At 45.6% G+C, this 23,429-nt stretch overlaps 1 protein-coding gene across 5 annotated transcripts in view; it reads right to left on the bottom strand.

Annotated features, from left to right (window-relative positions):
• Positions 1-23,429, bottom strand: part of LOC6595489 (calcium/calmodulin-dependent 3',5'-cyclic nucleotide phosphodiesterase 1) — a 115,330-nt gene that overhangs the window by 79,971 nt on the left and 11,930 nt on the right. For 2 of the 5 annotated variants that reach the window (XM_026989018.1, XM_026989019.1), the window contains exon 1: positions 5,350-5,734. In XM_026989018.1, coding sequence (XP_026844819.1) covers positions 5,350-5,719 — 370 coding nt within the window. In that variant the 5' untranslated portion in view covers positions 5,720-5,734. Of the gene's footprint in view, positions 1-5,349; positions 5,738-17,833; positions 17,873-23,429 lie in introns of those variants that run through there. The other 3 variants (XM_026989020.1, XM_026989021.1, XM_026989015.1) reach the window with 3 other exon arrangements.

Genomic DNA, 23,429 nt, shown 5'->3' with positions numbered 1-23,429 from the left:
GAGCCTCCCACTGAAGTGCGCATACGTTGCGTATACGTTATGTGGATATGATTGATGATGCGACTACAATTTCAATTAGGTGGGAGGGCTGTCCCTGCCTGCCTGTCTGCCTGAAGAGATGAACTTTCACTATAAATGGTATTTTTATTCACTTATTGACGCTGGGAATATGGAATACAATTCTGTAAGGCAAGGAAGGGCCTCTAAATGGCACTGCAAAGGTGAAAAAACCATCAAGGCCTCGTGTTTTTATGTTTTCGTTGCTTTTTCACACCATTTATCCACAAATCTAGACCCAAGGGATTCAACAAAGAGGTTTACAGGACTACAAAAAATATACAAAAATATATTTTGTCTCTTAATTAAATCCAGACAGAATTAAAGCAGTGCCAGGTCGGTTTTTTATACACAGATCCCCTCCGTCTGCCTTTTAAAATAGTGCTGCCGTATTTTAAGCCCTGGCGAAAAAATGTTGTCACCGAAAAAACAGGACGATGGACGCTGGACCGTGGACCGTGGACATTGAGGCTTTGGCTTTGGGCCCTAGTGAAATGCCAACAATTTAATTTTATTGTTATTTAGTCTTCTTTTATGGGTTTTCGGCTACCCATTCACACGCCAATCGAGTTGGTTGTTGTTTTTAAAATTACATTTTTCACTTTTTTCCGGTGGATAAAAGTTTCGTTTCGTTATCCTCACTTGGAAATTCATGTGGGTGATGGTCGGACCGGGTCGGACCGAGGGAAGGGGGGGCAATAAAATAAATATGCAGCCGGTGGATGGATGGATTGGCAACAGAAGCAACAATGAGACTGCCACCGCATGAATGTGAATGGATAGAATGTATCTCTGTGGAGGGAACAGGGTGGGGAGCTTCGGTGCGTGGGCCTCGCTCAACGTTTGCGTTTCAATTTCCGTTGATTGAAGTTACCAAATGACTTGCCAAACACCTGGCCAAGGACCCGCCAAGGACTAGCCCTTGGTCCTCGGAAATTGAGAGCAATCAGCTGCGGAAACGATGGCAATTAAATTGAATGCCAAACGCCATTAAAGCAGGCACACGACGGAGATGGAAACTTGTTGTTAGAATATTTTTGGGGCGAGGAACAGGCATTTATCCCTCGGCTAAACTGACAGCTTTATGAGAGCACTTGAAGGGCTGCTGGTAAGCGGAGCTCCTGTCAGATATTGTTTGAGCTCCGAAAACTTTTCCCCTAAGTAGTTTAACACGATTAACACAGCTTTGGCCACAGAGTTAACCTCATCTTCGTCTTCCATACAGGGGGGCTTGACTAATAAACTTTTAATTGAATTTCTGAGCCATCGCTGGTAGCTAGAAGTCCCTCTAAAATTGTCTTGATGGTGCATCATCATCATCGTAACGTAACGTAATGTAACGTAACGTTTCGAGCTACCGTTATGGCAACATTTCAATTTCCTGTGTCCCGTGCCGTGTGAAAAATTAATGCCAAATTCGAAACAAATTGCAAAAGGCGGTGGCAGGGTGTTGAAAATGACAACGACAACAGCAGCCAACCAGCCAGCCAGCCAGCCAGCAGCAGGGCTGACGGGTAGGACAGGAAGTAAAGGATGCCGACAGGAAGTCTGCCGTCCGTGGTGCAGGGCTTTGGAGGCGCCACTAATGATGGAAGCGGGCAGTACCCTAAAGATACCCCAAATGAGACCTTTTAGGGAGTGTTGTAGGAAAATTGAGGCAGGAAATTGACCTGCTTTCTCCAGCGAAAGTTGAGAGAAAGTAAATTGAGTTATCGATTAATTATCGATTAAAGTAAGTGATCCTTTAAATAGAGTAAGCTTTGGGTGATTTTAATGCCTATTATCGTTTAATAATGTGTCTATGTGGATTGAGATTATCGATTAATAATCGATTTAATTTAATTATGTGTGTTTTTTAGTATTTTATCGATAAATAATCCATTAGTCTTCAGATAAAGTCAGCTTTGGATAGAAATTTATATAAAATTGATCATTTATTTGGGTTTTTTGCTGGATTTTTATCGATTAATTATCGATTAATCTCCTAAAACGTGCACACTGCAAAAGTAGATCGATATCCAGTACCTGCGATAGTTTCTGTGATTTCCCGATGCTATATTTTCGTTTATAAACTCTCTCTGGCAGCTCCACTCTTTGCCATTCCCGCCGACAGGTCATATATACCCTCTTGGGGGCCGCCTGACTCCGGTTTTGACTTGGTACACAAACATTTTTGCCAAAATATGCCCGCAAACCTCAACAGGATAGAGAGTGGTAGGTGGCAGGTCGAGTTAGTGGCAAATCCACTTTTTGCCCCACCCAGCAAAATAATGGATTTCTGTGTGTGTGTGTGTGGGTGTGTGGGGGAGGGAGGGAGTCCAAGAGGGGGAGGAGGAGTTTGGGTATGATATGGTTTGGTTTCGTCTGCTGCTGGCATTCGGTGGCATAGCAGAAAATCAATGTTATCCAGCAACAACGACATCTTGTCGGGGCCATGTCAGCTCCTCCACAGGCACTGCCACAGCCACTGCCTAAGGAATGTTTTCCCACCCACCGACTGGAGTTGTTTCCTTGTTTTCCTTACATGTCGTGGGGGGGGGGGGGCTGGGGCTCCGGACCGTACAAGCAATTTAAATTTATAAGCGCTAATATTGTCAAAGCGTATCGCAACAAAGAATTTCGTGTCTCCTGGCAGTGTCCTCCGGGGCATTGTTATCCCTTGGCATCGGCAGCCAGCTTTTGTGCCCGACGCGTCCTGTCGCTGGAAGGACATAAATTAAATGCCCAAGCAATAAAAACGAAATCAATTTGAGCGTGAAATCGATTTCCATTGGGTTCTACCTGTCGCTGCTTGTTGCCTGTTGCCCATTGTCCCTGCTGGCCCTCCTGGCTGTTGGCCAATCGATAAATTCTCGATTGCAACAGGTAGAACGATTGCAACTGGAACTGGTGGCAACAGGCAGCTAAATCAACGGACTCTGTCTTGGTAATGGCCAGCGCCAAATGGCATTGCAATCGTTTAATGCCTTGATTAATGTCGGGTTCGGGAAATGCGGATTGCGCCCTGGGATCGGGATCGGGATTGGATTCCTATTCCGTTTTCCTTTTTCTGATTTGTTGCCCCTGCAATCAAGGTGCAACGATGTCCTCGAGGTTTCCGATTTGCCACTTGCAGGGCGTTGATTGCGGGATACTCTACGCTGTATCCTAGACTCTGCCTCTGCACCTCTTCGGTCCGTTTTCCTGGCTTTTGGTCTAGCTTTTAGTCCCTAAAGAGTGCAGGAAAAGTCGTGGTTGGCTTGGCCAACCTGCTGTGTCATTATTTTTAATTTACAGCTCTATGACATCAGTGCATCAGGCAGGAGGTGGGTGGCAGGAGGTGGGAGGTGTGAGTGCTGCAGGGCCAGCTGGGACCCGGTGCCTACTTGGTCTACAGATACGTTTCGTACTGCCATTGCCAGCGTTGACAATGCAATTTCCGCCAACAGCAAAGTACACAAGACCCCGAAGACGACGGCTGGAGAACGCATAGAGAATAGAGAAGGAGAAGGATAAGGAGAAGGATACAGGATGATGGGTGGTTAAAGTGGCGGGTGACACAGCCAACTGCACTTGGGCCGTGTTTCCTGTTGGTTGCATGGCTGCTCAGTTCTGTGGAAGCTTCCGCCGCCTGCCACTCGTGCATACATAATCAACAATTAAAGATTAAAGTTGGGCCTCCAGGCCGGCACTGGGGGCTTATTAATAGAAGGAGAGCCACGCACATGCCTGTCACTGGACCTGGGAATTGCTTGGAATTTTCTTTGGTTCTCCTTTTGGGTGGCACTTTTAATTGCATTACGAGGGAGCCCTGCTGTTGCCTCCACAAGTTTTAATTGATGCCACACACACACAGACTCCTTGGGGAAAAGGGATGTCTTCTATGCAATTTTCCATCTTTTGCTTTGTCTCCTTCGGGGAACGGCAGGGCCATAAATAAACTTCGATTGACATCATTAAAAATACGTTAAGAGGAGTACAGATACAGCTACAGCTACAGATACATATATTGACCTATCGATTCAGATACATATATCATTAACCAGTGCCAGTCAGCAATTAAAAAAGCATTTGCATCTGCTCTCAATCTACATTTCAGCCTCGACAGCAGACAATTTACATATTGCCGATGATTTCACGCAGATATTTCGGCAGATAAACGCACAGGCAGCAAAATCTGTTTACGAATACGCCTCCTGGGAGTGGGAAAAGGCAGGATTTTGGGGCAGGTTTCCAGGCCACCTTTTTGGCAGGGGAGCGGGGGGGGCAAGGCCTTCTGTTTGGGACACCTGAGATACACTTAACGCCCTTTGCCTGGCACGTGAGTTTCCAATTTCAGCGACAATTGCTATGCCAACACACACGTCCCTCGTCCTTCGTCCCTCGGCTCCCGGCTCACGGCTCGAATTTAATTGAATAAGAAATGGCCAAAATGTCTCCTTCAATCAGTGTGTGGCTCCATCAATACAGGAACCAATTCCTTGTTTATTTGTGGTTAATCAAGCGAAAGTCTAGGTGGGGCTTGCGTTATTTATTTTTAGTTCCCAAATCGATTATTCCAGCGCCTAAAATCAATATAGGGAACTAGCATTGAAACATCTGTTCAATTTTCACATGAAAATTGTCTAAAAATAAATATATTTCGCCTTCCTTTAATACGCTGCCTGTCTTTCTTTCAGAGCGTCTGTGTCTTTGTGGCCAGCCTCCATAAACAGCTTATTAAATTGCAATCAATCTTTCATCCATCAGCTCCGCACACGCCACACGACACAGGACACAGCGCACAGGACGTGGGACGTAGGACACATTCTCTCTGACATGTCGTCGTGGAACCACATTGAATTACAAATTTTACTGCTGCTGCAACCGAATCGATAAAGAAACGAAAACGAAAACGAAAAATCGAAAATGAAAGGGAAAGGGAAAGCAAACACCTGGCCAATGTCAATCGATGACCTTGCCCACCAATGCCGCCGAGCATGGGCGCTGTGGAGGGGGGGGAGAGGTGATAAAATAAAAGAGGAAATGCCAAAATAACAAATTTTCAATGCTTCATTCTCGGGCCATTATTTTGCGCCTCTCTCTCGCTGTTTCGCTGTGTCCACAGACACTTGTTGACCTCATGTTTCATTTACAGGGTATTCAGAGTGGGCGAAAGGGTATGTTGGATTCGAGGGAAGTTAAGGGCAGATTCCAGATGGAAATCCAATGATTCTGGGCACTCCCCAGTGTCCCCCGAGTGCTCGATCGTTCAGTGATCGAAGGCCTTGATCCCCTAATCCGTATACCCCTTGTTTTTGTCGTTTCACTCACCGATTGTATAGGTGGCACCATCCACCGTAAATGTGGCCGCTTTGCATTTGTTGAAGAAACGTGAGGCGAAATCTAAAGCGGAATTTTTCAAGCTCGACGACACCCGTCGTATGGGCGAGTCCGGACAGGATGTGGCCGCCATCACGGGCCGATGATGGTGCTCCTGGGTGGGGATCTGGCTCGACTCTGGCACCTGCTCCTGCTCGCAGTGCCCCAGGGAGGACTCCACACTGCTGGTCACCGTATTGGCCGAGGTCAGGCGTGCCGTCAGCACCGCTGTGCCTGGCCCTCGACTGCCGCTGCTGGTCACCGGTGTGGCCGTGCCGGGGGCCAGGCGGCGTGGCACATTCGACAGATTCAAATTTGACATTTTGCACACACAAGAGCCTCGTAGCTAGGGTTCTATAGATTTGGCACTCGCTGGAATCGCAGTCGCAGTCACTTGATAACAAACATTTTGACACCTGCTGACCCGAAATAGAGTTTTAGAAGTGGCCCCAAGCCGAGGCAAGGGCAAGGGTTAAGGCCCTTAAACTCTTAATCTATAACCATTTTCATTGATTAAATGTAGTTTAATAATTCCTCCCCGAACAAGGAATTTCCAGGCACCAAATTAAGCAATAAAAACCCCAGCAGATATGTCATTTACCAACGTTAATTGAAATGCCGAAAGCGTTTTTTGTGCAACCACAAAACCCGCTGTGTGTGGGCGGATGTATCCCTTTGGCCAGCAGTTTATCTGTCGACCCTCTTTGGCTATAATTCAAGCGTGGTTTCAATTAACATTCGACCAAAAATATTTAACAAAATTGCAATTACAAAACGACACAGAGAGGGAGTGGGAGTGAGAGTGAGGGAGGAAGAGGTAGAATTTCTGGGGGAATTACTGCACAAATACACGTGTTGGTTTGGCCCGAAATAAACCCGAGTGCCCTGATGATTGCAGTCAATAAAAACGGAATTACCAAGAGCCGAGCCCAGGTTAAACGAGAATGTGGCAGGCAGGCAGGACCTATGGGTTGTGCTGGCATATTTCTGGGAGCTCTCTAAAATGAACGACGAATGAAAGTAAATTGCTTGGAAATAATCACAGACACAGAGATACAGAGATACAGCCCACAAAGCACACAGATACAGATACAGATACAGATACAGATACTGTTGCAGATACAGATACGCAGGGCATAACCGCACAGACAATACAGACAAGTGCCTGCTGGCTTTTTGTGGCTAAATTGCCGCCAGCTCCATCTGGGGCAGGGCGGGACGGGGCGGGGCGGGGCAGGGGTTGTGTGATAATGGCATTCAAATGTATACATTAGAGGTTTCGGTTTTTCTTTTTCGGCTTTCCCCGCTTATCGCCCGGCGGGAAGGCGTCGGAAATTGCCGCATCAAATGAGACAAACAATAAAAAATCGGTATAAAGGTTTTCCCCTTTGCGGCTGGGGCGTGACCTTCAAAGTGCGAAATGTCCTAGTATTTCCTCGTACAATTAAACGCATTTCAAAAGGTCTTTCCATTCGCAAATTGTGGTTTTATTTGCCACAAAGAACCGTATCGTAATCCACACACAATCGCCGCAAAAGCGCTCTTGTGGGCTCTGCCTTTTGCGTTTGCATTCAATCATTTTCTTGGTAAAATATTTACGAATAAAAATATGAGAAATACTGTATGATAGCTGCTGCTCTTTCCCCCCCTCCCCTCTGCTTCCACGAGTATCTGCTGTTTTCCATCTCTACTCTCGGGCTGTTCCGCCTCTGCTATCTACTATTTCCCTGCTTTTCTATGCTGATTTTCTCCCACTACTATCCGCGGTTTGCTCCTCATACCATCCTCCTCCACTATCTGTTGTCTTGCCCCCCACACTTTATTATCATGCCTCATGCCTCATGGCTCATGCGGTCTATGTCTGTCTCTGTCTCTGCCTCTTTCTCTGTTTTGTTGTGCTGTGTGTGTCTTGTGTGGCATGTCAACACCTACCGAGTGGAACTGTAACCATGCGAGTGGCACAAAAGATAGACTTCCGCGAAATGGTGCAAAATCTGAGACTCTGGCTGTTCGAGAAGGATATTATGGACCTCCCCCCCGACCATCTGTGGGTGTGTTTTATGCTTTATTGCATTATAACAAGTTCTAGTTCCATTCGCTTGTATTTTTTTTGTAGCTGTTCGCTGTTCCATACTAATTAATACCTTTGGGGCGTTTTCTCATCATTGCCTAGGTGTGTGTGTGTCTGTGTGTGTATCTGTGGGAGTGTGCGTCCATGTTTGCAGATAAATTGCGATGCTCAGTGGCTTGGATAAGCAGACAACCGACCGACCGACAGACCGGCTTTAATTTGGTAAATTAATTCTGAAATATTTAGGTCGCAAATATCCTAGAACCCTCATGAGTCCCCACATCGTCCCACTCGGCAAGGTCACGCCATAAGGGTACAGATGAAAGACCAGCCAGGGATATACCAACATATATCGAACAAAGGGGAGCATAAAAGGAGGTCCTTACTCGACTAAGGGATACCCAATGTTGGCAGGGATTTAATTGAAAAAGAAGGAACATATTCAGTGGAGGATATCCGATGGAAATAGGTTGAAATGGAGCCCATGTCGTGGCTTAGAGCTCTTGGAATCATTAAGATTCTCTTTCCTTCCCTCCCACTGTTGCACAAACCCCTCCCAAGCCCCATATACCCCTTGTCCCCACAGTATCCCGCCATAAAAAAGAAGTGTAGCACAAACCAAAACCAAATCCAAAGAGAATGTTGAAAATTTAAGGATACCCATCGGTTAGCAGGGGGGGGACTTGGGGCACGGGGGTCATGGGGGGCATGGGGCAGCCTGCTGTTGCCTTTGATTTGAGCGCGCGCGAGATGGAGAGTAATCAACTCAGTTGGAAACATTTGGAGCTGCAAAACTGGAAGCGAAACCAAACGAAACCGACAGCAGCAGATACATATTGTAGATACCCGTAAAAGTGGACCACCAGCCAGGACAATGGACCACGGAACGGAGTTTTTGGGGCTGGCAAACTCTGATCCTTCTTCGGCCACTTGTCTGCTCCGTGCTCGGTGGTGGTGTCCAGGGTCCAGAAATAAATTTCAGGCCGTAAATAAAAATAAAGGGCCAGCAAACATAAACTTTGGGTATATTTTGCGGCTTAAGGACAACAATTGGCTGCTCACTTCTTGATGCACGAAAAACAAGGCAAAAGACAACAAAAACACTGGGCAACACACAAAAATTACCAGCTTTTGAATAAATAATGAAAATTAATGCGGAAAAATGTCCCCTCAAAAAACAATCAAAGAGGGGCCAATGGGGAAAATGCTTTAAATTTTCGCCCTTTTTTTGTAGTTGAGTGTAATTTTTGTAGATTTTTATTTGGGCCAACAAACCCTGGAAAAACTCTACCTGAAAAGGGTTCCCAGCGCCCTGCCCCACTTTTAGATTGACTGAACAAAAGGGTCATGGGTTGGGTCAAGACCAAGCCCGAAAGAGAGAGGGGGAGGGGGAGGAGGAGAGCAGCTCTGTTTCTGGGTGGGTCGTATCATCGCCGTTGAGTTAAGTGTTAATCCGCTTTTGTTATTGTTTGGCATACAGCCTGCCAGCGGGAAGAAAGGATCCATCCTTACGGTCAGGTGTTAAGCGGTGTGTCTGCCACTCCCCCTCCCCCCCGCTCCCACTCCCCACCCTTGGATTTCATATTCCTGGGTTACATAATTGTTAATTTAAAATGTGTTTAATGCAAATTTAGTTGTCCCTCTGCCTCTGAGCCCCTAATTGCTTCGTCCTAGTGCCAGCCGTTGTCCATTCGGGCCTTAAGCTCTTGATTTACAAAACGGGGAGGCATGGGGCATGGGGCATGGCACATGCCGCCTGGTAGACAGACAAATTGTTAAGCAAATATTTGCAGTAAGCCAGCGATTTGTTGGGTCCACTTCATGCAACCCAAAGGGTCAACAAGGGGCAACCGGGGCAACAGGTTCTGCCAGCAACAAGTTGACAAGGTCCTCCACTCCAATCACTCCACTCGCCAAAGCAAACTTTTCTTATCTCTCCATGTGATTTTTTTGGGGAATTTTTAAGTAATTAATATTGCCACTCGAAACACGGAAACTTGTTTCGCCCTGCGAGGCTGAGAACTATGCATACACACGATTGTTGGTGCGAGAACCGAGATTCCCCGAGATTCCCGAGAAACTACGAGCGTCGTCGCACGGACACGGCACGGCGGTGGCTTCCTGTTGCTGCTACGGGGTATTACCTTCCGGCAAACGTGTTGCCAATCAACTGACGAGACCAGCAAATCATGTCCTTTCAAAGAGCAGGGCAGGCCAGCGAAGAGCGGAAGCTCTGATGCGTGGCCCCCAAAGAGCCTCAATCAGAGCGTCTGATAAAAGCTTTTTTTCACAGCAAAGAGAGAGGCTTGGAAGAGAGGAAGAGGTAGCGAGGGAGAGGAGTAATGCAGGGCTAGAATTTACTCGAAGAAGAAGGTTTATAATTATAGAAAAATTATGTTAAAAAAGGCATATAAAAAATCTATTTTTTTACATTTTTCCTTAATTTTTATAATCATTTTTTTCTCCTTTTTTCTTATCACAATAATTAACCTTGAGGATGCGTTTTTTCCTATTGATTTACCTAGTATTCCCTTCTGATATTATTTACCCAGCCCGACAGCTGATGGCCAGGACTCTCTATGGTTCTACGGCTCTCTTAAGGACCGCCAGAGCTTTTCACCACAAAGCTATGGGAGTTTCCTGCCGCCGCACGCCAGAGGGCGCCAAGAACGAACAGGAATCGAAGGAATTTCATGCCATTTTTGGCGGTTAAAAATCAACGCAACGTTTTGGGTTTGTTGTCTCCCAAGGCAGCCCCAAGGATACGTGTATTGACGGCAAACGTCAGAGTCCTGTGTAATTTATGACGCCACCAAAGAGTGGGGCTGGGCCTGGGGCTGGGGCATGGTAAAAAGAGAGGGGAGTGGGAGTGGCTGTGGGAATGGGTGTCGTTCTGCAGGTGTTTAGTTATTTATGCCTTGTCACACGTCGTAGTCTGCACGGAACAAATGTACGCGTATCCTGCTGAGTGCTTGCAGACATCATGAGGATGGGAATGAGGCACGGCACACAGCCATAAAGGATTTGACCCAATGATCCCCCTCCTTCTGCTCCTGCTGGCAACATTTTTCGCGTTTAAACTGCTGCCAAGAAAATGCTGAAAAAGCTCGAGTGAAACATTTATTGTGGGCAGGATTTAAGCATCCTTGCCGGCGCAAAGTGATATATGGATGTGGCTGGGGATGAGCCGTTGAATAACAAGCAAACTCTAATTGAAAAACTTGAAGGAGGAGACAGACTTGTTGCCCTAATTAAATCCTTTGGCTTTGCATATTTATGCACTCTTCACTCTTCAGTCTGCATTTGCATTTAGATCGGAATCATCATCCCTGCAGCAGGAAAAGTAGTTGTGGAAATTACAAGAAAATTGTCAAGGATAAGTGGGGGAAAATGAAATGAAATTGCAATTAACAAAGTCAGTAATTGTGGCGTTGAAAACTTGGCAAACTTGGGTTTTGGGTAGGTATTTATGGACCCAGAATGGAGTTCGATATAACCCATATTTATCAGCATTTTCGGGTCTAAAAATATCCCCCAAAGTGTATGCTCCACATACGCCTGGCGGCTGCACAATCAACCACTTGTTTAACAACGTGTTGAGGCTTTGAGGGAAAAAAATGTTTGGCATGTTGCCCACACCAGGAGTCGGGGGTTTCCTGCGGCACATTTGGGGGCTTTTTTTCGCCCTGGATATTGCGACACAATTTAATCAAAGGCTCTTACTCTTTGGCTGCTTTTCTAATTTAATCAAAACTAGGCTTTCATGTTTATAAATGATGTTTCTTTATCCTGGCATTTATTAGGTTTTTATGCCCCATCGAGAACAATTTTCTCTCAAGTCATCAAGTCGGTTTAAATTGCAAATTTCACGGTAAATTAAACAATAGTTCAAATTTCTGGATAGCACCCCCAACCACCCCCTCACCACTGTGTTTGTGGTTTCGTCTGGCCATAGATCCTGGGTGTCCCCGCCACAAGTCAGGACTTCGCTCCGACTCAAGCTGTGTGGTGCGTGCTGTGCTGTTGATGTGTGTCCTGTCCGTCTCCCTCGGCTCGGAACTGTCTCCTGGTAATGCACTGTCTCTGCTCTCCTCTCTCCTCTGGCTCCTGTCTTTTGTCTCCTTCTGTTTGTGAGTGTATTCCACTAGACTATCATGACATTTGAATAATGCGAGCACATTTGGCATTTTATTTTATCATCAGGCATTTTGCTGATGTGCTTACACATCCGCCTCCTGCTCCTCCACCCCCTCTTGGAGGACAACTCCCCATCTTTTTTGCCAACAAAAGAAGCATCATCTTCTGATGAAATTAAACTGCTTTTGGTCCTGGGATCCCTGCTAGAGATGGTCCTTGGCTCAAAAGCAATTGCTCCTCCCCGCCTCCTGCCTGGTCCTCGAGCTCTTGCTCTTGACTTGCTTTCCTTTTATTTGCCTTTACTATTATATTCCCTCATTCATTTGTCTCATCGTTTTCCCACCCCCCCACGGCTCACGCCCTGCCTGGAGGAGGTTAAAGGGCACTGGGGCGTGGTCTAATTACAGCTTGAGGAGAAACTTTCTCATTGTTGCTTCCCATAAAAGAGAGAGCGAGAGTCTTGCAACAATTTTTGTGTCTGTTTTTAGGAGGCAATAATTTTCGGTAAACTTTCCAATTAGAACGTTAAGTATACGCAGCATAGGCCGAGCCAGAGCTCCATATTTTTCTGTGGCTTTTCGGCCCTCAAGGGGGTTTCCTGTTGTTATTACAGCGAGACTTTTGCCCCTTAACAATGCATTGAAATTTTGATTGCAACCATTAAAATGCAGGCGCACGGTCCACCGGCGACGACTCTGTTGGCGGTGCCCCCGAAAGCACAGCATAATGAGCATTTTTTCTGGTTGCAAGGTCAGGCAAGGACGACACACAATTGTTGCTGCCCTTTACTCACTTTTACGAGTAGTGGCTGTGGCAGTGGCAGCGGCTGTGGCAGGTTCCTGCTTCTCGTGTTTTTATAATTTGTTCGTGCCACAATGGCGGCGCCCCCAACAGCGACAGCCGCAGCAATTAGAGCCCAGCTCTGCTCTCGGAAAACAAAACAAAAACAGCCAAAAAAAAAACACAAAAAAAACCTAAACTTAAAACAAAAAGAAAAACTAAAAACACACAACAAAAAATGTGTGTGCTGCATGACAAATTGCCGGAGAGCTTCAGCCAACCCAAAAATAAAATAAAAATGAAAGAAGAGAAAAAAGAAAAGAAAAGACAACATGCAACATAACAAGTGGCACAACAGAACAAAGCATCTGTGGATAGGGGCACAACATGCAAAGACGGCCAAAACGGAAGACTTTCGACCTACAAAATGGCAGAGAATGAAAGGAGAATCAGCCTCATCGATGTGAGGCACATTTATGGCACCTTTATGGCACCTTTATGGCACCTTGAAATGGAGCAATTAAGGAATTACTTTGGCTTTCGATAGTGATCCCAAAATGGGAATCTCTTAAGCCCACAATCCATGAAATTGTGATTCAAAGAGAGCTGCAGTTGAATAAAAAGAAGAAAGGACCCCGAACTTCCATTCATCGAAAAGAGCGGATAGGATGCCTTCGTTTCCCACCCCTCCCCCCAATCAAAATAGTTTCCCAGAAATACCCACAAAATATAGACCGCGACAGGCACTTGTAAACTGAGTATTTGAATCAAGGCGAAAGGTATAAATCAATAAAACTAAAGGCACGGCATGCTCGGGCACAAAATCTACTCGAGGCTGCAAGACTTTGGGGCGGCCTCAGCATCGAGTCTGCGACTATAGGGGCCTCCTGGTCGACAGCCTCGTTTCTCGAGTATCCTCTTCTAGCAACCTCGAGGCTCATGTCCTTCATCGCTCCTCTCCTAAAATGTTATTGGTATTCTGGGATTTTGATGTAATACTCGTATATTGCAAGCCAAATATTGATTCTTCGAGTCGATTAATGCGACAATTCCCTCCAGTGCAGGGAGGGGGGGATATAGGGGCCATGTCTGTGTGCCACACAAAATTAATATAACATTTATGAGTCACTTATTGTGCCCTCATTATGTAAAGGGCCAGACCGGGCCGAAGGGTGACCGCATAACCAACAAATGACCCGCACAGCCGGTGGTGGCACTGACTGCTTGCCACCAACCACACGCCACGCCCCACATCCTGGATTCATTGGTGACTGCATTTGTCCCTGTTTTTGGGGCTATTGGGTGCACAAATTAGCGGAAATTATGCAACGATAATGTTGTATAACGATTGGCAAAAGGCAATTTTATGGATTCCTTGAACCCGCCCCGCCCTGCCCCTCCTCTCTGCGGTTTGCAGTTAATTTTACCGCAAATTGCACAATATTTTCTGGGAGCTACGCGCAATTATGGGTGTGCCCCGATAGTAGTTTGTTTTTATGCAGGTTTGGGCTTGGAGGCAGTTTTATTTGAAAATTTTCCTGATAACTAATTTGCATGCCTGAGAGGATTTGGCCCCCATATAAAGGGATAACACAAGGCTTACAGGCACACAAAACAAAAAGGGTTAATGGTCTGAACAATGAATATTTTATTAGATTTATTTTTAGGCAAAGGAAGTTTTATCTTTGTGGAATTCTTTGAAAGTCAATTAAAACCCATTTTTGGTGGGAATTACATTTTCAACAAACAGCAAGCGAAAGAAGAGACCAGTTCGGGAACATACGGGTCAGAGTACGCGAGAAAATACAGCTATACTCAGGGCAGAGATCACTCATCTACCATTCAGGGACTCTACAACTTCGGGGAAATCCCCAAGTCCGAAGAAAACCACTACAAAGTTCGTTAAATTCGTTTGCAAACAAGCCCTGAAAACATGCCAACCCTTAGGGAGGGTTTCTAGAGAGTGAGCGGGAAAAAAAACCGAAATTTGCGGATTTGACACAGAAAAAAGGGCAACACTGGTGTCTTGTAGTACGTTTTGAAGGGGCTTTACGAAATAATGAGAGTAAAAATGAGAATAAATGCGTCTTTCAATCCGTTTTGGAAGAGCGTTTCGAAATAATGAGATTTCTGGGGCGCCAATTCTGAACGAATCTCAACAAATCTGTCCACTGATAAATATTTACAGGAAAACATTTAAAAATATTTATATTTAAATATTTATATTTTATTATATTTATTGTATTTATATTTTACAAATATTTACTCTTGCCTGTGGGTTCTGTGGGCGTTACCTAAGGGACCGAAAGAGTCCACCTGAGAGTATATTCGGCAATGGGTTCTTGGAGGTTACTATCTATCATGCAGTCCTCTTTCCTGGTTATATAGAGATGCTCCAAGAGTGCCTTCTGATATGCTAAAATTCCCTCACTCTTAAAGCTTCTAAATAATCTGCAGAGTACACATGTCATGAGCGAATTTCCATAGTGCAACACAGGAATACAGAATCCGAAATTTGCATCGAAATAGCATGCGATACGAGGCAGTATTTCATGCTTTTTGCTACAGTGCGTGTCGCGAATATAAGTTAGATTTACATAGTGGCAAAACGTGACATATAGTGGCGAAGTTCAGTGTTCGTAGGTCGTTTGTCGGCAGCATTCATTTCTCAGTTGAAAATTTTCAATATTCATGAATGTTCGTCCTTAAATGAGTGTCAGGCCGTTGTCCCTGGACCTGGCCGTTGGACAGGACATGACATAGGGCACAATGATAATGCCTTAATTATTCAACAAGGATTCGCTCTTTGCCTGCCACGAACCTCACATAAAATACCATAAAAGCCCAGGCAAATGCCATTGACAGCAGTTTTCGTGGGACATGGCAAGGGGGGGGTGGGGCGGGATAGGGGGCTTGGGGCATGGAGCGTGAGTAAACATGCTCACACGTATTTGCAGGAATGCCCGAAAATATATTTCATATTTATAACATAATTCGATATAATGCCCTTAGCGGCACATTCCCATAAAAACTGGGGAGGGGCAAGGCGGGACTGACCAACAACACCATCATCATCATCATCGAGATAACAATGGAGGGGGAGGGGGAGGGGCAGGGGGGGCCACGTGGTCAACACAAAAGGCCAACAGCAAAACGCACTTTGCCTAGTGAGGCATTAACATCTGTTGTACGTTATCGTATCTACTGTACGAAACCGCTGCTTGCCTCAATCTGTATCTCCATCCCCCCCCATCCCACCATCCCCCCCCCCCCGCAAACAAACGAAAAGCCTAGTTTCTAAACCAAAGCCCTCATAAATAATCGGTTTGGCTAATGGATTTCGGATTTGGTCAATATGCCAAGGCAAGCCAAGCCCCTCCCCCTCTCCATCTCCTTGGAGACTCCTGCGCATCCTTCTCTTGGTCAAGCAAAGGATGTGGGTGGCCTGCTTGAGGAAATGAGATTTCCCCAGCACTTTGCAATTGATGCAATTAAACTGTATTTGTATTTATTGTACCGGCAGGACAGAAGCCACGACGCAGCAGGCAGGAGCCCAACCATGGGCTTCATGGCTGCATTTTGTGGCATAAATAATACAAAAATCAAAAGGGAATTCTAGCTTTTCTCAACGCAAAAACGTCATCAAATGAAATGAAATAACTTTCCCTTTCATCAATTGAAATTCTGCACAATTCCATTGCTAATCCGCTCCACTATGCAGGAGCCTTCCGTGCGATGGTCAGCCGTCGGAAAGCCTTGGCATTCAGGCAGGTACCCGTGTGGCGGGTTCTGCATAATGTAAGACAATTCTCTGTCGCCTCATTTTATTAACTGCTTCTTGAGCCCCACATGAGCGCTGCTCCCCCGTCCCCCCACTCCTTGGGTTTGCCGGCTTTAATGCCGGCTTTCATGTTTATGTCCGGAGCACTTGGGGCTGCCTTAAATATGCTAATAATTCCACGACGCTGCTTTATTAAATTTCTATGGCAACCGAGTAAAATGAAATGCGCCCCAAAATGACATAACTTATTTAGCCTTAGCGATTCCGCTGGTGCCGCGCAAAATTAACACAAGGAGGCGGGGAGTCCTCCCCGGGAAAACCAGAAGTCGACACTCAACGGGCCCCCCCCCCCCCCCCCCCTTCGCGACTGCCGTTTTATGGCCACGCCTTCTTCGTAAAGTGGCTTTTGCCTGCGTCTTTCCGGTTTTGCCTTTTTTTTAATGCCAGCTTTAAAATCTGAAAATTGTGTCCTTAAACCCACACTGGAGCCCAGTGGAAGTTTAATGCAAAAATAATTACTCCATTTATGGCGACAGCTTTAATTATTTGTGGCCAAGCGAGAGAGGGGGAGCGGGGAGGGCAAATCTCTAGTTTAATGGCTGCTCTCTCTATCAATCCTTAAATTTGCTTTAAAGTTAGATCAAAGGATCTCAGATCCGCGCCAAAAAAGCCTCAGTAGCCCCTCGGTTGCCTTTCCTACTAGAGGCTGAAGGATAAACAATTCATAAAAAATTCATGGCCATTGCAGTGTCCTGTATTCAGTGCCGCCACAAATCCTTCCTTAATTGTTTTGTAATAATAATTAATGATATTCATTGCCAGGATACACCCCCCACACACACACACACACACACACACAGAATTAAAGCTGCCAATAATGACAGGCGATAATGAAGTGGGGAAGCAGCTAATTATTTAAAACCCTTTAGCCGGCAGAAACAGGACATGATTGTGCAAATAATACTCGTACTCGTACTCGTCCTCGTACTCGTCCTCGCCAGAGCATTGTTTTGCATTGCAGGTCCATTGTGGCACTTTTGTTTGATCAGGCGCCAAATCTTTGTTAATTATGCGCTGCCTCCCATTGAGCCATAAATCATAATTGATGGCTCGAAGCGGTGGGGCTTAATAAATATTGACACGGCAGGCAATTAATCACGCACGCAGCAGTAGCCTTGTTGATGGGTGTGTGCAAGGATTTTTTATACAATTATCAAAAGCAAACACACACACAAATACGCGGTGGAGACAGGTGCGGCCCCATGAAATCACAATAATAATCCCCAACGAAATTTAAGCATCGATTCGCCAGCTTTTAATGAAGAAGCCACATAATTATTTGTGATTAGTTGCATTTCCCAGCAAGGTATCTACTCTTTCTAGCCTCATCAAAAAGCCATTCAAGCCAAACGAAAATCTTTTAAAATATCTCTTAAAAACCCCATTTTTCGGGGCCCAGCCAGAGAGAGAGAGAGAGAGAGGGAGAGCTCCATGGCCATATGCCAAATTCAGATTGACAGTGAAAAATGGTTTTATTCTGTGAATATTTTTTTTTTGTGGAAATGAAACATTTTTCCAAGAGATGATAAATATGCAAATTATTTGTTGACCCCCAAAACAGGACCTTTGCCTGATTACAATAGACATCAAATGGCCAAAAGACTTACCTTTTTGGCTCCTTTTAGTCGCTTTGTTGTCGTCGTCGCCTGCAAAGAGAGGAAAAGGGGGAGAGGCAGTCGATTAGGAGGTGACCAGAGCAGAGATTTAAATGCAGCATAAACACAGGACCCACCACGCATGAATATCAAAATATGGAAGGCCCCCACAAAAACACAAACAGAAACGAAAGACGGAGTCTGCCGCTTAGAGAGGGATTTCTTTCGAGTGGCAACTGCTCAAGTGATGAGCCTGTATACTTATACACACCCACACACACACACACACACACACACACACACACACACACACACACACACACACACACACACACACAGGATATGGGATATGAGGTTACTTAAGCCGATTCCTTGCCCATTGGACAGGATCTGGAGCCCCACTTGACTGCGAGTGTCGTCGTCTGCTGCGTGCATATTTTGGCATAAAAATGCCAGCTTATAAATATTATGTTACGGCTCAATACGGCTTAGGACTCGCAGGCCCTTGGCTCTGATTGTCGCCCATTAGTCATTAGCATGCTAGCCGTACCCGTGCATCGGGGAAGTGTGACTCGAGTGGCCACTGATGGATTGGGGCCCGCCAGCTTGGATTTATGAAGCCACACATATGCCCTGGCCTTTGAATCTGTCGCTTAGATTCCTGCTCTTAATGGGTCTTGGGCAACATTCGCCTGAGATCCCAACTTGGCCCAAACAAGCGCTGAGACGGCTAATGAGGCGGTTGGGGGGCGGTGGCCCCCTGCTGAGGCCCGGCCAGCGTGGTAATGACACTCATTAACGCAGCTCAAAGTACCGCCCGAGCAGGGAGAGTCCTGCGTCCCCTGGTTCCTTTCGTTTACGCATTTGCCGCCTGCTAATCGTCTTGGCCTTTGCAACGTTTGCATAATGCCCGAACAGACAAAGTTCCTCTACACTAAGGAGTTCAAGTGGGAGAGGGTACAATGGGTTTCTTAAGAAGTTTGCCAGGCAGAGACGTGTGTGTTATGCACCCCAAGAGGTGTAGACTAGAGCCCTGCAGGAATCCACAGTTTTCATAAGATCACAGCTATAATCGTGCCTCTTGAAAGCTTTCGGCTAGTACGAATCCTTCGTTTAGTCCCCGATTCAGTAAAAACCGAGTGTGCTACGAAGTACAGCAGATTTCGTGGGCCTTTCGGTTTTTTTGGCCCTGAATGAAATTTTTAACGAATATATTTCGTTTATTTAGCGCAAAATATACTGTTACTGTATTTAAAAATCATTTTTTGTTAGTGTAAAGCAAGAAAGGCAAAATAATCAACAAATCAAGTAAAGAGTGAGCGAGAAAAATAATAAAAATTTCGGATCGGACACAGAAAAGTTTTGAGCGAGCATTTTGATGGAATGGGAGGAGAGCTGTGCCGCCGATTCTAACCGACCGAAACAAGCGAATACCAATGGCAGGTCTATAGTATATATTCATAGCCATGATCCTTCTGTATCCATGAGTTATACTCCTTTAGCCTCAGGCCTTTTTGGCCTACGAAGCGGAACACTGTACACCCCACTATAACCGTTAGGTAATCCCAAGTTTTTATTCTCCTTCCACCGCCAGAGCATCCAATCTTCGTTGCCACATCTCATGCCCTTTTTCGTATCTATTTGTGAGTCCCATTTTATTTTTAGCACAAGTTTTTGCCGTTTATTTTTCTCGCTGTTTTCTTGGTCATTTGCCCCTTAGAGCAATCTAATTATGGGGCTGTGAAAATTCATTAATGCCAAAGTGAGAGGCAACAACGAGCGAACAGGACATCGGGGCCCGACAAAATTAATTATCCATCAGAATTAGCGGCGTATTCCGGCCTTCCCTTTTGTCACTTTGCATATTTTTCACGCCTCTTTGCCGGTCGCCTCTTGGTTGGATTTCCATTAAGTTCCATTTTTGGGATTCTGCGGACGCTCCATGGCTGATCATCAATAAAAATTTAATGATTGCGTTAAGCTGCAGCTGCTGTCGTCCATCCACCCACACACACACACACACACGTATCCTATGGTCCTGTTGGTCCTGCAATTCGATTAAGTTCTCGTGTTGGCTCCGGTCCGGTTCTCCCTGGAGGACGAAATCTGCCGAGTGTGCAACATTTGGTGTCCCGGGAGGCAGGGGCAGGGGCAGGGGCAGGGGCAGGGCATCAACATTTTAATGAAGTTGTAATGAGTCAAGGGTTCCGCCACACTCTGACTCCTACTACACCTCCTCCCCCCTACCCCCCACCCTGGGGGGCACGCAAATATTTGCCCATATAAATTACAGACATACTCCCGTACTCGTCCTGGCACTCGTCCTCGTATCTGTGTGGCACATTTTACGTGCTTTGAATTTCAAATTTCATTCAATTTTTCCCCATCATTTCTGTTGGTTTCAGCCAAAAACAAAAAGCAAAACGATATGGACTCAAACGGCGTGGACGGTCAGCGGAAAGGGCCTGGAATTTGACTGGTAGAAATGTGTGGCACGTTTTGATGAAGAATTAAAATGTGAAATTCATTAGTGCGGATAAAATAACATGGGTATTACGAGTATTCGCTGCCCAAAAGGCTTGCCAGCAGCGTTACAACAATTTTCGTTTTAATTACAAAGCAAATTGAATGCGGCACCTAAATCAATGCAAAATTTTGGCCAAAAGGCTTGTATAATCAACCGAAAATCCACCGATTTATAAACAGAGTCAAAAGCAACAAAAGCCACAATCTGTGCAGTTTTTGATGTATTATTTAGAGGCATACTTGATTAAATATGTTTAAATTTTGTTTGGGCAAAAAAAAATTAAAAATTAATCATTTCTGACCGCCTAAAATTCCTCAAAAATTGCAAATCCATTATATTTATTTTGTATATTATGTACTGGAATTTTCCTCGATATCTGTTACCATTTAAATGATGGTTTATTTCTGCGTATCAAAGTATCAATTCCAAGTGAAATTCTTTCCATGTTTTGCGCTGAAGCACATTCCCTATTTCCTCTGGATTATAAATCAAATTTGTATCTTAATGGTTTTGCTCTGCCTTTCTCCCTCTCTCTCTCTCTCTCGGTTACACCTTTCGTGACTGTCGAAAGATCTCAATTTACGATTCCCCATGAACACCTCCGATTATAAATCAAACAAAAGTACTAGAGGGGGGAGAGGGTCTGCCCCCAGCATGACTATGACATAATGCTGCTGCTGTCCCATTCCCGGCCCCATTCCCTGCCTTCCCTCTCGAGTGTAAGTGAATTAAAGCGAGTCGCAAGCTGTGTGTAAATTTGCCGGGGCATACTTTGGGGCGCAAGGTAATTGAAATTTATGCATAAATTATGCGCATAAACGGACACGGCACGGCCAGGCAATAAACAAAAATAAAATGCCAGAATGGAGACTGGAAAATGGCTCAATTTTCTCAACACATGAAAATTTGATGAGTGGCACAAGAAAAGCAAAGCCAGAGGAGGAGGAGGAGGAGCAGGAGGAGGAGGAGCCCCCAATGTGCTTGTACCGCTTTCAGGCGCTTTTTTATTATTTAGCTATTTTCGTTTTGAAACAATTTGTTTTTGTCGTTGTTTTTCACTTGGAGTGCTGCCTCAGCATTCCGCTTGGGGGGGGCGGGGGGAGAAGCTGCCAGGAAATATGCAAATTTATTGCTGGTCGCGTAGCAGACTTTCCGATGCAGATACTGCGGTCTAGGACACTTTGTTGGCCCACATCTATCGCCATCCCTTTCGGTGTTGCGCTCTGCGGCTTGCCACCGACACGTTGCACAGTTGACTGCCTCAAAAATTGAGCAACGTCCGGGAGCAGTGGCCCTGGCACTGGCACTGGCACTGGCACTGGCACTGGCAAATTGTATCAAATAACCAAACGTCAGCACAAGTGCAACGGGCAGATGCTACGGAATGTATCTGTATCTGCCAGTGTATCTCTATCTGTTACAGCATCGACTCCTCGCTGTCCGTGTGTGTGTGTTGACATGCCTGTAACTTTGCTCGGGGAATAACCATGCACTCATGGCAGCAGCTTGGAGCGAATGCCAAGCAGGAAGAAAACTGTCAGGCACATTTGTGCAACGCTTTATTTAAATTACTCTATTTGCTAGACAATCTGCCTCGGAAGTGGAAATTAACTACAGATGCTGGGCTGCCGGGTTGCCGGGATCCTGGCGATAGTTTAACTCCTCCTTGGCTGGCAGAAAATTCAATTTAGTGGAAAGTTGTAACCCCACGCATAGAAAAGTTTTAAATCTGGGTTCCAGGATGTCAAGAGTGAACGGGGGACCACAGAAATCTACAAAAATCCTTTAAGAAGAAGTTTTTGTGGAACGAATGAGGGCTCATTCACTCGTGCCTCTTTGTTTCCGATTGACTCCTTCAGGAGCCCATAAAAGCAGTCGAATTCAAGCGAGTTCTCATTCGAATTCAAGTACTTCTTTCTACGACGGAATTCTAATGAAATTCCAGTGAAAGTGAAACCCAGAACCTCTGTGCCCTGTGCCCTGTGCCCTGTCCCTCCTTCTTTTTCTTCTGCTCGGTGTCGTCTAGGTGTGCTCTCTCAACCGGCTTAAGGCGCTTAGTCTGTCACCTGGCTAAGACACACACATAGATACACCCACACCTATGTCACAGTGTGGATGTGTGGAATTCCCATCCCCCCACCGCCACCACTCTCCCCCTCTCTTGTTGCCCCCTGCCTGAGTGCTTGGCGACCCAAATAGAAGGCAAGACGTTTGTCCTTTTAAAACAATGTTACAAGCAGTCCACCTTTGGCAGGACCTCTGTCCCCTCTGCGGAATTCTAGGACACAAAAGTGAACTCTATTTCATTGTGTTTTTTCCTAAAAATATTTGACAATTTTGCGAAGATTGCAGGCCAGTGCCAGGGCCCGGTGAAATTTTTGAGCTGTAATAAGCAGCTTACAAAAAAAACAATCTCCAATCTCCAAGATACAAAGTCGCATTCTCCTTCCTTCCTTCCTGCCTTCCTGGGAAAAGGAACATAATGCTTTTGTGGTCGGGTGTTTTTCCGCTGGGAAATGGGAAATGTGATGAGGTATGTATTTTCTTGTTGAGCTTTTATTTTTTGCGGTCATTTAATCAGCTGTACACAAAGTGCGGGGGAATGGGGGAGTGGGGCGGAAATGAAAGGAGATACATTAGAGCGGAAGCTATTAATATATGCACGATATTTATAGGCATAAACACACACTCATACATATTTATACATATAATAAATTGGCAATTTCATGGGTAGCTTACGTTAATGGAATTCAAAGGATTTCAAGCCTCGTTGGGCAACATCTGTACTTCAGAGGAACTACCTCTAAAGACGAGCTTAAACTTGGCAGGAACGTTGTATCCCTTAATTTTTCCCAACCAGATCCCAGGCTAATCTCCCACTTACAAGCCACAAAGCTTGAAAAGTAGGAAAAATAACCCACCAGGCAATCAGTGGCAGGGCCAGCACCAGCACCAGAGCCCCAGCTGCGAGGCCAGAGCATAAATTGCAGCTGCGACCAACTCAATCATCCGACAAACATTGTACTGGTAGCAGTACACACTCCCACTGGCGGGAGGCGGACTGCCGGCTGAGATACGTAT

Source organism: Drosophila persimilis, unplaced genomic scaffold (assembly GCF_003286085.1).
Source record: "Drosophila persimilis strain 14011-0111.01,24,50 unplaced genomic scaffold, DperRS2 tig00000191-arrow-pilon, whole genome shotgun sequence".
NCBI classification, from domain to species: Eukaryota; Metazoa; Arthropoda; class Insecta; order Diptera; family Drosophilidae; genus Drosophila; species Drosophila persimilis.
The sequence above is the reverse complement of the archived record's forward strand: the minus strand, read 5'-3'. Positions and strand labels throughout refer to the sequence as shown.